General features: G+C 40.4%; 1 protein-coding gene across 2 annotated transcripts; it reads left to right on the forward strand.

The window, feature by feature from the left end:
* The first annotated feature begins 538 nt into the window (after positions 1 to 538).
* On the forward strand, positions 539 to 15,508 carry ift27.L (intraflagellar transport 27 L homeolog). 2 transcript variants are annotated; one of them, NM_001096912.1, is given in 8 exon segments: positions 539 to 626; positions 1,478 to 1,552; positions 7,737 to 7,816; positions 7,973 to 8,032; positions 9,521 to 9,580; positions 11,731 to 11,848; positions 12,362 to 12,471; positions 13,288 to 14,227. In NM_001096912.1, coding segments are annotated over 7 exon segments (561 nt in total). In that variant the 5' UTR covers positions 539 to 626; positions 1,478 to 1,518; the 3' UTR covers positions 13,387 to 14,227.
* Positions 15,509 to 17,239: the final 1,731 nt, after the last annotated feature.

A 17,239-nucleotide genomic window follows, 5' to 3' on the forward strand; every position in this document is an offset into this window, starting at 1 on the left:
CACTTCGCCTGGTCTGAGGTGGCGAAGGCAACTCTGGCGTAAAATCTGCACTTTGGTGAATTTGCGGAGTAGCTCCCATTCGCTTGACCGAAAATAGTCTGGCCATAGCATAGGGTCTGAAACGGTGCCAGCGACTGTCTGATTACGCTAGTGAATTGGCGATTTCCCTGCAGGTGGCAACCCTAGAGAATTGTCTCTAGCATTAGCCACTTTGCTCTTTAGTAAATATGCCCCTAAGATTGAAGGGAATTATAGCTGGAGGACCCCAGCATATTATAAGTGCTACTGCTTTCAGGGAGGGTGCACTGTGTATTATACACAGAAGACGAGCAAATAAAGGTGCTTCGAATGAGATAAAACCGATGATAAAGGTGATACAACAGATTGCTGTTGAGGAGGGGGGAAAGCTGCAGCTCTGCTAAACACCATGAGCAGAGACACAGCTTCACCCTCTCATAGAGAGACAGGAGGTGGGGTTACAGCTGCTATTGCTCAGTTATGCTTGTCACTCACAGTTATGATCACTTCCTGCGGGAGTGTGCAATGACACGCCCACCTTCATTTCAGCTTAGACACGGAGCAGAGCAGATCTCTCTGTAGCTCTGATACAATGGCCTTTGTAAGAGGTAAAATGTGATTTAAACCACCTGTTTTTTTTTTTCCTGGGGCATTATACATTTATAAAGGGTGTCAAATAACAATAGAAGCTGAGGTGGAGTAGAAGTCTTTTTCATATTATTATTATTGTGATTATTGCAATTATTCATATAGATGTATTAGATTGTGAGCTCTCTGGGGCAGAGAGCACCATCCACTGGTCTCTTTAGTAGTAAATCTTTAATATTTATTATTATATTATCCCTTGTTTGTTCTTCTGTATAGAGTTGTATGCATTAATCATATATAAATATACATACAAAATAAAACCTATATTATTATGGAACCTGATAGTATTAAGAGTTAATAGTAGGCTGGGCACTTAAGTATTAATTAGCAAAAACTTTGCTTTAGCTCCACAGGCCTGAACAATGGCTTATCTTTTAGCAATCCAGGTTGCTATGGGAGCGTTGAGCGTCCCAAATGCAGGGGTGGGGAATAGGGCTGGACATATTCAGCTCGTCTGTAGCACTGAACTACAGATCCCAGGACCAGTGTTCTATGTTTCCTTGCATGTGGAATTATGGGAGATGTAGTTTGCAGAGGAAGAGGTGGGGCATGACTGTTACAAACACACACACACACAGGAGGAAACAACCACGTTACCAAGTGATACCAGTTATATCAGCAGCGTGCGAGTGCATCGGTTTCCATTATAGAAGGTATATTGCGATCCTATACACAGACAGCTGTGTGAATATTTTGCTCCGGTGCCAGCCTTGGCTTTGAGGGCATTCTGGGAGCACTAGTTCTCCTGCAACAGCTTGAATTCTGAATATTTATTTTACAAAGTTAACCATATACATTCTTCCTCCTACAGGATTTTGACTGCACAATTGAAGGTCTGTCCAAACTCTTATCATGGTGAAACTTTCAGCCAAGTGCATTGTAGCAGGTGAGTGGCTGGAATGTCAGGGCTCACCTTGTGGAGGAAGTGGGAGACAGCTCTGGGACTTGTCATGCAGCTGGGCCTCATTTGGTCACCCATGTGCTAAGCTAAGACGGTTAAGGATCAGGGCACACAGGCAGACTTTGGGAGATTAGTCGTTCGGCAACAAATCGCCTCTTCTTCGGGGCGACTAATCTCCCCGAACTGCCCTGCGATTTACATTTTAGCCAGCAGGATGGCACTCTGCGTGATTCGTTTTCCGAAGTCGCCCAAAGTTTTCTTGTGAGGCAACTTCTGGCGACTTTGGAAAATGAATCACTCCGAGTGCCATCCCACCTGTGATTTACATTTTACCTAGCGGGGAGGCAGTTTGAAGAGATTAGTTGCCCCGAAGAAGAGGAGATTTTTCGCCAAGCGAGTAATCTCCCCGAATCTGCCTTTGTGCCCTGACCCTTAGAGAGCAATATATCATCATCTGTAGGAGGCCATACACAGCCATTTGACCAAGACTGCATCCACAGGGCAAGGCATTCCTTATCAATTAGATTTTCAAACCTGCCTATCTGGTCAATTTTGGCAACATATCAATCTGTTTACTGTTCACTACCTACTTACAGTAAAGAGTACAGATAGCTACAATCCAGTACACTGAGTCATTTTAATTATGGCACACATCCTACTGTATGTCTGACATGCTGGCACTATGATTGTGAAGCTGCCTTCCTTATACTAGATGGGTTATGGGTGACACATGTCAGGCATGAGACATAGATCACCTTGATTGTTGTGATGCTTAACCTGCATCCCATTAGTTGTTGCTGGAGTAAAACTTCCAGCACCCCAAAAGAGCCTTATAACTTCCAGCACCCCCTAAGACCTTTTATAAATAATCAGGCCCTATTAAAGCTCCCCATGCACGGACCGATATAAACTGTCGGCAGCTTATTCGTCAATATGTGGGGCCCTCCGACGGGCTTCCCTCAATCTATATCTGGCTTAAAAATCCCATCCAATTAAGGACCGTTGATGCTATCCTCGATCCGACCGCCTTTATTCTAGTCATTTTGATCCAATCGTTGGGGCCTACAGTTGTATCAGCCCCATATCACCCCCCTCAAGCGGCTCTCTGTATGTATGGCCACTAGTGATTTGCGGGTGGTGTGTTTTTTTTTTTTTTTTACCCGAACCCGACCCGCACCGATCTGAGCCCACCCCAAACCCACCTCCGCCCCTCTATTTATGGTCCCATGCCAACCCACCCTGCCGATGACATTAAAGGTGTGGGACGTGCACACCTATAAAAATAGAAGCAGGAATCCGGCAGTGTAAGGTCAGGGGTTGCAACCTGCAAAGGAAGTACTGGGGCCTGGCCTGAACCCTCCCGACCGGCAGTTATCACTAATGGCCACCGTAAGCCGCTTTGCTCTGGGCACTGCCACAAACCATGACTGATCTGCAGTGTATTGGGAAGCATCCGCGTGAACTGTGCCCCTAACACTGCCTGTTAAGTGTCAAAAATACTTCCGAAACGTATGAATCAAGCAAACACAGTGCAGAGAGGCTTAACAGGAGCAAATTCCACTGACCACCAATGAAGTAACTGACTTATCAGCACATTAATCATATGAACTACTTATAGTAACATCATATATATTTATATTAAGCTCTATTTATGCAATTATATGAGCGTCTCCTACATAAAGTTTTCAGCACTGGAATGACTAGTTATTGGGCCTCACAGCAACATAATTGGGCCCCTACACATACGTAATTTACGTAACTTATGCAAAAACTCACATTACTTTTAAAGTAACTTACGTAACTTATATTTCAAGCAATAACAAGGCAGAGCAGTGTGACAGGGGCAGGTAGGTTTAACATTTGGTCAAACTTTGCTGACCCCTCCATGAACTGATTGACTTATTAGCACTTTGTCCCCTAAACTTACTCAATATATGTAATTTATGCAAAAACATATGCAACTTGCGTATCAAGCAATGACAGCGGAGAGCAGGGGCAGGCAGAAGTGTAGAGTTTAAATTCCCCTGGCCCCCAATTAACCAACTGATTAATTAGCACATTACGTAGTGTATCACTTTATATGAACTACTTATTATAGAGTAACCACTGTTTCTTTTGGGATCGATTTACTGAATTATATGGGTCTCCTACATGGACTTTGCATCAGAAGAATGCCCAATAGTGATGTTCGGGTCAGGAAAAACTCAACCCTCACCCTACCCTAACCCGCACCTGACACTAATGCGCTAAATGTTGCCATTGTAGGGCCCTCAACTGATTCATAGCTGCGTTATCTCACTCTGAATGCTACTTTGCATGCCTCTGGCTCCAAGACAGTAAATCTTTACGAGAGAAAGAGGAGTGTACTTCTCCAGTCTGATCCCCACCCAACCCTAATGCACAATGGTTGGCCAAATTCAACCCAAACCCACCCAACAAGTTCAACCTTTTGTCTTGGCAAAACCTACCTACCTTCTAGTTGAACATCTGTGTACTGCACAAATGGGCCTGGCAAAAAATGTTGGTACTGCGCACCTGTGTTCATGTGGGGCCCCAAAGTTTCTGTTGGCAGCCCTGTAAGGGGGAGATCATTACTGAAAGGTCTTAACTGCAAGAGAGAATCTGACTATATTTTCTGAGTATATTTTCCACAGGAAATCTGGAACTCGGCTGCACTGCTTTATGCAGAATATATTATTTAGAAATACAAGGTGATTACATTTACAGCACAGTAAAGTTTCACTACACTTGTTGGTAGACGATTCTCGTACCTCTCGATATTTAACGTTGAAAGAGGGACACAAGGATCTGCCAAAATGTTTTTGGCTGTGCCACCAGCACACAACTTTCAACACTCCATTCAAGCAGCACAGCCCAGGGGGCCACAGTCACTAGTCTGCAGCGCCCTACTTACTTGCCAATCACACTGGCCTTGACCTTTTAGATGGCAGCTCTCATGGTGGTCAGCATGAGGTGATCACACAGAACAGTGGGCTGGTGCTACAGACACTGCGCCCCTCACTTCGATGGCTTAACACTCAGGGGTGGCTTTTTTTTTGTCAATTGTAACCCCCAAGCACAAAGTGGCTCTATTAGCCCACCCAATTTTTGGGTGATGGGTGTATTTTAAGCTGTTTGGCAAGTTATTGCCCTATAGTTGTAGGAAAAATGCCTTTACGTTTTTTGCATGCTCTGACAAGCAGGGCAAAGGAGGATCTGGGACCATGGGCTGTGCAGTGAAAAGGGGGACTGTCCAGCAAAAACCAGGACAATTGGGAGGTATGGATTCTGCTCTGATTTTACAAACAGCCTCCCCTTTCTTCTGCTTTTTTGGCCTTCCCTCTCCACCTGACGACATTGTTTGCTTGTATTGGGTCAGGGATTTGACTATTAACATGTGGTTTGCAGCAGACTGGCAAGTCAGACTTATAAAGGTCTCATTGTACATCTGTGTGACTTTTTGTAATTATAACTTATTGTCAAAAAACATAACTCATAGTTAATCTAGGTCAACACTTTCAAATTAAAGGAGAACTAACGTTTAACAAAGAAGTAGGTAGAAATGCTACACACAGATCTGAGATGCTTTCAGAGGTGCCTCCAGTAGCTCAACATCTTCTTTTCTGCTGATTCACTGCACATGTTCTGGGTTGCTGTGACTTACCTGAGCTTAGGCACCAACTCACAATATACTGTACTGTATATATAGAATATAACATTTACAATACAAGACTAATGTGTAATTAATTCAGCCAATTTACCAGCAAACTAGCATAAGAATTTCATCATCAGCCCCTTAGTATCAGATTATATGACAAACTTTTATTTTGTACTTGGTGATTTGCTGTGACCCCTAAACTTAACCTCTGTCCAAAACTCACTGAGCATGTGCAATGTCACTGACACTCCTAACAAAATCCAAGATGGGAGCTCCTGGGCCTGGATCATTGCTTTATGCAGGTGTATAAACCAATATATACAAATATTTAGGGTTGAGTTTTCCCTTTAATGGTTGAACTCGACTGACTATTGCCTTTTAAATTCTGATTGTGTGTATTATGATAAGCGTGCAGTGTTCTGCCGCAGACTAAGTCGGCAAAGAATTGGCTCATAATACAGTATATTCATAGTTCATAGCACATACGTGTAATAGTGTTAAATGAAAAAATCTAATTGCTTTAAATAGAAGTTTTATGTTTTTATTGACCTTTATTTAAACATCTACATCTTTTCTTTTATAAGTCTGCTCTTGAGGTGCCGTAATAAAAAGGCATGGTGTTACTTTATTGAAAGCCTTGTGATAATCCCACTGTTTGTAGAACACCTAAAGTTCCAACTACCGCGTGGCCTAAATTGGTGGAGTAAGTGGCAGTGTTGATTATATACATTATCACATTATCTATAATGAACACAATACAAGCCAACAGGGTGCAAGATTATGTAAGGGAAGAAATTGCATGTCTGGAATGTGTTAGCTGTGAGTGCCATTAAACAGACTAGTGAGCAGCTGAATTGCTATATCCATAATTACAGACCCCTGAAGAGTTTATTGCGCTTGTATTAAGAAACCATTGAGACCTTTATTGGTGTGGAGTGGAAGAAAGAGTGTGTCCCTGGCATTGTTTCAGGATATGGCTGGTGGTTCTGGCTTTTTGATCACAGAGTTGCATTTATCTGGGGCAGGCCACACAGTGTATTATATAGACTAGACACTCACATTGGTAATGAAAGAAAAAGTATGACCTCTCAAGTTTTGTTTATTTAGCAGTACGTCAATGTACCATCTATTGAGTTGGTAACAACCAGCCTAAATGTAGAAGCAGCTAATGGAAAAGTTACAAGGAGAGCTGGGATGAGCATTGGTTTCTTCTCTACCTGATTAAAGGGCCTGTAAAGTCTAAAATAGAATAAGGCTAGAAATGCTGTATTTTGTATACTAAATATAAACATGAACTTACTGCACCACAAGTCTAATCGAACAAATAAGTTATGCTTTCAAAGTTGGCTACAGGGGGTCACCATCTTGTAACTTTGTTAAACATCTTTGCAAGACTAAGACTGTGCACATGCTCAGTGTGGTCTGGGCTGCTTAGGGATCGTCATAAACAAAGCTGCTTGAGTTCTGCATGGCTGGAAAGTAAGGCGGGGGCTCCCCCTGCTGTTCATAACTATGATTGTTTCCCTGCTCAGCAGTTAGGGACCGTCTGACAATTCCTATCCACAGCAGTAAATAAAGGGAGAATTTCACTGCATATAGTCAGGTTTCTTATAAAAACAGTACACATTTTTTAATTAAAGTATATTGGAGATAGGTTTCTTTTTCATTAAAGAAAGTAAAAATGGGATATAATTTTTTGCCTTTACATGCCCTTTAACAAGAATCTGCTCTAAAAGAGTGCTCATTTATGAAGTGCAGAATTCCCTAAATTTTAAAGGGAATCTGTCATGATTTTTATGGTGTAGTTTTTATTTCTAAATTACCCTGTTTACACTGCAAAGAATTCACTCTACCAGGTAAAGTGTAATTCCTGGACCAATAAGTGTATTTTTAGTTGTAACATTGGTGTGTAGGCAGCCATCTCAAGTCATTTTGCCTAGTCATGTGATTTCAGAAAGAGCCAGCACTTTAGGATGGAACTGCTTTCTGTCAGGCTGTTGTTTCTCCTACTCAATGTAACTGAATGTGACACAATTGGACCTGGATTTTACTATTGAGTGCTGTTCTTAGATCTACCAGGCAGCTGTTATCTTTTTGTAGGGAGCTGCTATCTGGTTACCTTCCCACTGTTCTTTTGTTAGGCTGCTGGGGGGTGGGGTGATATTCAGATTTGCAGTAAAGAGTGACTGAAGTTTATCAGAGCACAAGTCATATGACTGTGGGCTCCTGGGAAACTGACAATATGTCTAGCCCCATGTGAGATTTCAAAATTAAATATTGAAAATCTGTTTGCTCTTTTGAAAAATGGATTTAAGTGCAAAAGTCTGCTGGAGCAGCACTATTAACTGATGCGTTTTGAAAAAAACATGTTTTCTCATGACTGTATCCCTTTAAGCAGACAGACCCAGGCCAAGCTGGGGGGTGGGATATAGTTTCCCTTTAAGGGTTGAAATTTGTAAAATCAAATGTTTTCTGTGAAGGTGTGTGACATCTGTTCCTTTGTTATCCCAGGTGACACAGCTGTGGGGAAAAGTACCCTGGTCCAACTTTTCCGGAGCGATGGGAGCCATTTCCCAAAGAATTACAGTATGGTGCGTCATTATGAATAGTATTGTACCTTCTATTGGAAAGAGGCTGTAGAAAGACAAGCACAACTGTAAAGAAGCTTTTGGGATTCTGGATTGGGGTTTTGTGTGTTGTTGTTGTTACTGATACTTTACACATTGCTGTGTCATTTCATCCTGCAGACCGCTACCGTGGAGGTTTCTGTAAAAACAGTTCAGATTCCAGATACCGGAGACAGTGTGGTAAGTGTGTCTTAATATTTGTTGTTTCAGTTGAAAGCAGTATTTGACTTTACTTTTCTGCATGGCTGCTTCTGACTTTTAGAACAACGTAGAAGAAACCAGCTTTCCCTCAGCCAAGACTCCAGTTTCCACGATGCTTTGTTTGCTGCTTCACAGATCTGTTTATCAGCTAACTTCTGCTATGCTGTTTCAAGAGTCAGAACCAGCAGGGCAGTGACAAGAATAGAACAGAAGAGAGAGAGACTACTTTTAATTGCTCTTACATTTAAAAATACAATTTTAACAAAAATTTTAAATGATTGTATACTGGAAAGTGTTCTAGAATAATATTTCTTTAATTGTGATGACTTAAAAAGCATGTAAAAAAGTTATGTAAAAATGTATTTCAAGTTACTTAGGGGCAGATTTATTATGTGATGTAAAAAACAAAACGACAGGATAATTCATAACACATCACCAGGCTTTGCCGTGTAAAAAAAAAAAGGCGTAATTTTTTTTAAAGCATTTCTTAGAGCGACTTCCGCCGGAACTTGCTTATAAAGGTCTGAAGCAATGTAAAGTAATGGTGGTAAATCTGGCGTTCGCATGGTGCACAATTTTGCACACCGTGATAGAATTTCGTCTTACACAGTATAATAAATATGCCCCTATGTCTGAATGTTTTGCAGTAGAGTGATGGTATATTTACCATACAGCACAAAGAGACCAGGCCTTGGCACAGAATTTGTTGTAGATTTTTTTTTTTTACAATTTTATTTTTCTGAAGATTCAACATTCATTTTTACTTTACTGCAAGGTGGATGGTGGCGAGTGTAATGCACATAAGCATTATGCCACTTCCATTGGGGTTTTGGAGGGGCACGTTGAGGTCCAGTAGCTTGGGTGGCACCAGACCAAAATACAGCACTGGTTGCTACATATGATGTTGGGAGGGTGGCTGGTGACGTTGGGGGCAAAACTGTTATGTCCTGGGTCAATCCAGTAGTGTTGTGGGTGGGGCTATGACCACATATAGATAGACCAACAGGAGGACGGCACTCCGGTAAAAAAACAGGTTTTTATTGCTGGGTACTGTAGAAATACATATGACCACATATAGCATGTTTGGTTGAATTTGTGCAGTTTTTATAGGTGTAAAAAGCGAGCAGTAGGTTTGAACTGAACAGCTCCTTGGAAAACCAGTCTATCCACTGGCTACCCTCTCTGTGGAGCTAGAAGGGGGGAAAATTAGGTTTATAATATATTTCCCAAAAGGTAAGGGTTTACAAGCTAGGGCAACACAAGCTATAAGTACACACCTGGGTAAAGTAAATTTAACCCCATAAACTCTACCTGGGCTGTACTCTCTAGGGATTTCACATGAAGAATATTCAGGAAATAAAGCGTTGGGTCCAGTGGTCACAACTCTCAGCTGACCTGTTTTGTCCATTATGCAGTCTGTTTAGAGACTTCGGTGTAAGCCCAGCTCATTCCATTGTTCCTTTACAGGAGCTCTTCCTCTGCGACAGTCCTGGCAAAGCAATCTTTTATGAGATGACAGAGAAGCTGGTAAGTCTCCCTGTTCATTGTGACAACGCTACTGAAACCAATCCCGGTGTGCAGAGTCTGACACAATCAAATCTGAAGCTCCTCGCACTACAATGCTCCTGTTTTTTCTTAAGTAATAATCGTTAAGGCTGTGTAGGATACGGCACCTTTCTACTTCATCCAAAAATAAATCTGGCAGTTGTTTTGCTTCTTCCATTTAACCTTATGATTATGTACATGGGTTGTTTTATGAGGAACATTGTTCCATTGATTTTTCCATTTTGCATGGTAACCCACAATTTTTTTTTATTCTTCATTTAATCCCTGTTAAAAGGAGAGATTTGACACTAAATGTTTTATATGTGTAACCAACGCCTAAGAGAAGACAAATTATTGTATGTGCAAATATCACAACATTAGTTTCAGCTGATTAATAAGGGTTATAATAAGCAAAATAAACTTTTCTTACATTATATAAATTATTTGAATCGTTGTTGCCACCTGCCTTGGAATTCACAGCCACAGCAAACAGGTAGCAGCCATTTTGTGGACACATTTATTGAGATAAGCTTTGTAACACCTTTAAAATCTTATGTGCCAGAATGGGGGACCTGACACCCATGCATTGGCTACACAATGATGATCAGGAGGGTGGGGGCATGTGAGGAGAGCAGTGACATTTAGGAAATGCAAAATGGAAAGTGAAAATAATGTCTACCCCACCTTTATGCCTAAGGCATAGAGGAGGGGCAGGCAATATTTGATTTCCAGCTGAAATCTTTAAATACATTTATAACAGGTAGGGATGTTTTAATAAAAAAAATGGGACTTTTATTATACAGGTATGGGATTCGTTATCCAGAAACCCGTTATCCAGAAAGCTCTGAATTATGGAATGGCTGTTTCCCATAGACTCCATTTTATCCAAATAATCCACATTTTTAAAAATTATTTCCCTTTTTTGAGTAATAATGAAAGAGTAGATTGTACTTGATCCAAACTAAGATATAATTAATCCTTATTGGCAGCAAAACCAGCCTATTGGGTTTATTTAATGTTTACATGGTTTTCTAGTAGACTTAAGGTATGAAGATCCAAAATATGGAAAGATCCATTATCCGGAAGTCCCAAGCATTCTGGATAACAGGTCCCATACCCGTACAACTTTTTACATCTGGGTTACAGGTCCACTTTAAAGCAAAGCAAGGGCAGAATGATCCTGGGAATTCCTTCTGCTTTACAAATGAATAAGGACAGTATCTCCCTATCAAAATGTGTTTTCTTGTGGATCCACATCCCTCATATATATGCTGATGAGGAGCACCAGTAAGGTATATTTTTGGGAATCTGACCAGAATACTTCCCTAGCTGTTCTTTAAAACCCATTGGGTGAGCTTTCTTCCCAGAAGTCATTCCAGTACAAGCAATTATCATCAGCTTGAAGATACCCACCGCTTCCCAATCATGTCTATGAAAGAGACTCCAGAAGACTGGTGGACTTCTTAAGGGGACTCCCTTAAAATGTAGTAGAAAGAGGCATTTATTTATCAAAGATCCATTGTCTAATTCACTGATACTGGTATGGGATCTGTTATCAGGAAGCTCCGAATTACAGAAAGGCCTTCTCCCATAGACTCAATTTTATCCCAAAAATCCAAATATAATTAATCCATACTGGAAGCAAAACCAGCCTTTTGGGTTTATTTAATGTTTACATGATTTTCTAGTAGACTTAAGGTACAGTATGAAGATCCAAATTATGGAAAGATCTGTTATACGGAAAACCCCAGGTCCCAAGCATTCTGGATAACAGGTCCCATACCTGTATAGATTTATGGAGTACTTTGAGGAGAGGTGTGTCACCCTTTTATAAATATACCCCATAACATAAAGCTGCCATAGTTACATAATTAAATTGGGTTTGAAGTTCAACCCCTCCAAACCCCAGTGCTTATATATAAATATACATAGACAATACACAAAGGCTTATCTATACATTCACATTGCTGATAAGAATATATAGACAGAATGATGCATACACCAGGATCCACATGGATATGCTATACTATAAATATATATTAAAATATATGGTGAAATGTATGAGGTTTTTTTTATAGCAGTGTTTCCTTATTCTTAATGCTGTATTTTTATAATGCTATTTTTTCACATAGTGGGACCAGCCGGGAGCACTGTGCTTGGTGTTTGATGTCACCAATGAGAGCTCATTCAGTAGCTGCACTAAGTGGTTGCAGAGAGTTAGATCGAAGACATTGAGCCCTCATCTCCCAGGTTGGTGTAACGTTCCTTATGTCGCATCATGTATATGGACAATTTCACTTTTCTCTTATTTTATGTGTTTTGGAGAAAAAGAACCTCATTTACTACAGAAACTACATGTCCTTTTGTATATATCAGACAAATTGGTGCCACAATTTATAGGTGCTTGCACACAGGCATGCTAGGTGTTACATATTGATGGGGTGGCTGCAATGCATTCTACATAGCAATGCTTGCCCTTTTGTGCCCCTACTTTTTGTCGGGAAAATATAAGCTGTAAGGATATCACACACACACACACACACACACACACACGTCACGGCTCTCTGTTTTGTCATAATATATTCATATTTTACAACAGGGGGTACATTATTTTTGTGACAAGTGACATCACAAAGCTCTTCTTAAAATTATATGATATATGTAAAGATATTGACAACTAATGTTCATTTTTTTCCTAAATTCCTTGCTTCTATTCCTTTCTTCAAGTCCGCTAATAGTTCACTACCTCTTTGCTTTTCTAAGGTGTGCTTGTGGGTAACAAGACAGACATGGCAGGACTCAGAGCAGTGGAAAAGGGGCAGGCGGAAGAGTGGGCAGCAAGCAACGGACTGGAGTATTTCGAGACTTCTGCGGTAAGAATCACTGAGTATTTTTACGTGAAAGAATATTACTTGGCAGAACACAAACCTATTACACTAGAGATGTTAAAAGTAATGGGGAAAGAACAGAACAGAAGATACAATGTTGGGGTCTGTTGCAGGGCACTGAACATTACACCCTGTGCCATTCACAAGTTCATCATACAGGTGGTAGTTAGTGTGCTTTGTGGTTATTGCCATACTCCTCATGCAGTATATTGCAGCTTGCCTGCAAATTTTAAACTTTTAGTTGTTCATCACACATTGCCCCTTTACCAAAACCAGAAGGAGCAGTAACTGTAGACCGAAATAGAAGCTTTTGGTGCCCAGGTAAGTAATGGTCTAACATTCAATACTTGGGATCAAAAGTCTTTCTATACAAATCACATGTCCCAAACCATATACACCAGGTATAGAACTCTATAGACTACATTTTATTTAAATAATCCAAATTTTTAAAAATGATTTCCTTTTTCTCTGTAATAATAAAACAGTAGCTTGTACTTGATCCCAACGAAGATATTATTAATCCTTATTGAAGGCAAAATCAGCCTATTGGGTTTATTTAATGTTTACATGATTTTCTAGTAGACTTAAGGTATGAAGATCCAAATTACAGAAAGATCCGTTATCTGGAAAACCTATGTCCCAAGCATTCTGGATAACAGGTCCCATAGCTGTACCGCACAGTGCAGTGAAAGCAGGCCTTGTGGACATGAACAGGCAATCGTGATTCAAATTGCACTGAATTCTGAGCATTAAACAAGTAACATTATTGATTCTGATCTTGTGGTTATTGCTGTTTTGCAGAAAGAACTGGAAAACTTTGAGCGGCCATTTCAAGCACTGGCAAAAGCTTTTCATCACCTGTACCAGGAAAGAGTGGAGCATTTCCAGAGCCTGGTGTAAGGTCGCAGCAGGACTTTCATCAGCAGTCACTGCTCCTCTGGTACCTCTGATGGGACAACTCATAGCTGATGTGTATTTGGATAGACTGCACAGCTTTAATGGACCATGTCAGGGTCAAAGCTAGAGATGGAGCCCTAGTCAATCGAGGAAGTTTGAGGCTTTTTCTTATGATAATTGGGAACCTGTGACTGGCTTGCTGTTATTCAACTGCATATTCCAGCATTTTCAGCTGTTGAAATGATGCTGGAAATTGTAGTTACATGAAGGGCCACAAGTTGGACTTCCTAATGAACACTAAGAAATTAATAAAGTATGCTTAATTTGTAATTAGTACTTTCATCTGGCCAAACAGGGCAAATTCTCTGTCTCAATTTTCATTATCTCAAAGTTAAAAATGATTTCTTTACTATAGCACCACCATTTGGCAGCTGTGTGCCCATGTATTGCTACCGAGTGGCAAAGGTGGACATTCATATTAAACGGGTGGTTCACCTTTTAAGTTAACTTTTAGTGTGGCCAATTCTAAGCAACTTTTCAATTGGTCTTCATTATTTATTTTTTATAGTTTTTGAATTATTTGACTTTTTTTCTTCTTATTCTTTGAAATGGGGGGTCACTGACCCCATCTAAAAAAACAAATGCTCTGTAAGACTATATATGTATTGGTATTGCTACTTTATATTACTCCTTTTTCTTGTCAGATCTATTAATATTGCAATCTCTTATTCAAACCAGGTAATTAGGACCCTAGCAATCAGATTGCTGAAATTTCAAACTGGAGAGCTGCTGAATAAAAATCTAAATGACTCAAAAACCACAAATAATACAAAATGAAAACCAATTGCAAATTGTCTCAGAATATCACTCTCACATCATACTAAAAGATAATTTAAAGGTGAACAACCCCATTTAAATGTACAGAGACTATACTAAGCACAGCTTTACAGGCCATCATTACTAGGTGTACAGCACTGTACAGGTCCATGTAGTGACTTCTGCCTGCTGTAAGAAAAGTCATATGAATGAAAATGTGATGTCCTTTATGTATGATGATGTCGTGCCATCCTTTCAGTTCACAAGCCAACTGATGGGGCAAAGTAATGCATTGTGAATTTCTGGAACTTCAGCTGTTGTCATCTCACTCTTTAGTTGAGCTGGCAGCTCTAAATGATGCCTACCTGAGACCTGAGCACCTCCCACGGTCAATGACCAGAATATAGGCCCACCCGCTATCAGAAGAACCACACAGAGAGACGGAATTAAGATTCTAGGTCTTACCAATGTAAGAACAAAGATAGCCAAGCCAAGCATTTATTTCAGTTACAAGTATAACTGCAAACATCATTCCTCTAGTTCAAAGATCTCTCTTGCTGCTCATCATTGTGATTGGCTGCCAGTACTAGAGATGTGTAGTATATGGCACTTTTGCTGCAGCTTAGGGGTATATGGTGTTTCTAAGGAAAACAAGATGTTGTTATAAATACGCCTGTCACAGAGGCACTTGACATATAAATAAGAAACAGCACCGTTCAGTTTATTTCTGTTTAACCATCCATATTTGTTGTGAGTAGCAGGTTGAAAAGCTTATTTTGAGACCTTCCAAGCACTCCAGTCAAGTGACACTTAAAGGGAACTTATCATCTAGAACACCGGTGGGAAACTTTGTGAACATCAGTGTAGGCACTCTGCACACTTGTCTGAACAAGTAGCCTTATGTCTACTAATAACTGTGCCACTGAAGAATCGTCTTTTCTCTCCCACCTCTCTCTCATAGTACCCCTGGTGCAGGGAATAATATAGAGCGGTGCCACATCTCTAAGGGATGTCATTCAGAGCTGTGGGAGAAAGTAATATAATACTCTCTGCTTTATAGCGAGACTTAAAATAATAGGCAGAGAACTTCCAGAGCTATTAATGTGGCTCATGTTGCACATAAACGTATATTACCCTTTATTATGATACAGGAACATTACTCTTTATAGGAAGGAGATAGCATAAGGATACTGCTCTGGCCTGCATTGTTTTCTTTTGTTTTCTAATCCAATTCTTTCTCCTTCTTCCAGCCCTTTGGTAACAGAAGAGTTCACCAAGCTAGGTATATTAGAGTGATTTTACTGAGTAACTAACAGCATCCAATGAGAGGTCATTATTTTACCTGCAATCGACGGGTCATACTTAATTCTGATTGGTTTCTATGGGGTACTGGTCCAGTGTTTATAATAAATGTGTTCACAGTTTACATTGGTATTCCAACATGTTAAGTCATTGGACTTCTCTACTATTATTTTTTAACAGCAACAGAAAGGGTTTGGGGAGGGCAAGGAGGCAGATTCTGAAATAATCAAAACAGAGCAGCTTTTTAAGGTTATACTTACACTTTTCTATGGAACCAGGAATGTGCTGGTTTCATTTTGCTCTTTGACCCAGAAAGAAGACTTATTTTTTTTTTAAAAAATGGCTCTCAATTGTAGTGACTGTGATGTGCCTGGTGCTTTATAAAGCACAAAATATACAGTTAGGTCCATAAATATTTGGACAGACAACTTTTTTTTCTAATTTTGGTTCTGTACATTACCACAATGAAGTTTGAAATGAAACAACTCAGATGCAGTTGAACTACAGACTTTCAGCTTTAATTCAGTGGGTTGAACAAAAACATTGCATAAAAATATGAGGAACTAAAGCCTTTTTTAACACAATCACTTCATTTCAGGGGCCCAGTAATTGGACAAATTAAAAAACTGAAAATAAAATGTTAATTTCTAACACTTGGTTGAAAACCCTTTGCTGGCAATGACAGCCTGAAGTCTTGAACTCATGGACATCACCACATTCTGGGTTTCCTCCTATTTAATGCTCTGCCAGGCCTTTACTGCAGCGGTTTTCAGTTGCTGTTTGTTTGTGGGCCTTTCTGTCCGAAGTTTAGTCTTCAACAAGTGAAATGCAGCTCAATTGGATTTAGATCAGGTGACTGACTTGGCCATTCAAGAATATTCCACTTCTTTGCTTTAATAAACTCCTGGGTTGCTTTGGCTGTATGTTTTGGTTCATTGTCCATCTGTATTATGAAACGCCTCCCAATCAATTTGACTACATTTAGCTGGATTTGAATGTGTCTCTGAACACCTCAGAATTCATTTGGCTGCTTCTGTCCTGTGTCACATCAGGGATAAACACTAGTGTCCCAGTGCCACTGGCAGCCATGCACGCCCAAGCCATCACACTGCCTCCGCCATGTTTTATAGAGATGTGGTATGCTTTGGATCATGAGCTGTTCCACTCCTTCTCCATACTTTTTTCTTGCCATCATTCTGGTAGAGAGTGATCTTTATTTCATCTGTCCAAAGAATGTTTTTCCAGAACTGTGCTGGCTTTTTTTAGATGTTTTTTTTAGCAAAGTCCAATCTAGCCTTTCTATTCTTGATGCTTGCACCTTGCAGTGCACCATCTGCATTTACTTACATGCAGTCTTCTCTTTATGGTAGACTTGAATATCAATATACCTACCTCCTGGAGCTAGGTGTTCACTTGTTTGGCTGTTGGGAAGGGGTTTCTCTTCACCATGGAAATGATTCTGCTTGTAGGTGTTCGGCGCCTACACGCGCCTGGGTGAGTACAGCCCCATTGAAAAAAGCTAAAAGCATCTATTCCTGCGTTCCCCTGCGGCTGAAAGTAGAAAAGTGGAACGCAGGGGAGCGCAGCTTCAACCGCTCGTCAGTAAGAGCCCTAAGGAAGGCTTGTTTCACCTGCATGGAGAGCTCCTTTGAAATCAACTCCAGGGCTTTTATCTGCTTCATTGATAACGACATAACAAAGGAATTGCCCACACCTGCCCATGAAATAGCCTTTGGGT

The sequence above is a fragment of the Xenopus laevis genome, chromosome 4L (assembly GCF_017654675.1).
Source record: "Xenopus laevis strain J_2021 chromosome 4L, Xenopus_laevis_v10.1, whole genome shotgun sequence".
In the NCBI taxonomy this organism is placed as follows: domain Eukaryota; kingdom Metazoa; phylum Chordata; class Amphibia; order Anura; family Pipidae; genus Xenopus; species Xenopus laevis.

Bases quoted from the DNA above. Each gene is read 5' to 3' on its own strand.
- ift27.L (XM_018256987.2), top strand. From the start codon at position 1,519: ATGGTGAAACTTTCAGCCAAGTGCATTGTAGCAG. The intron at 1,553-7,736 runs GTGAGTGGCTGG...TTGTTATCCCAG, and splicing joins AGCCAAGTGCATTGTAGCAG to GTGACACAGCTGTGGGGAAA. The intron at 9,581-11,730 runs GTAAGTCTCCCT...TTTTTCACATAG, and splicing joins ATGAGATGACAGAGAAGCTG to TGGGACCAGCCGGGAGCACT.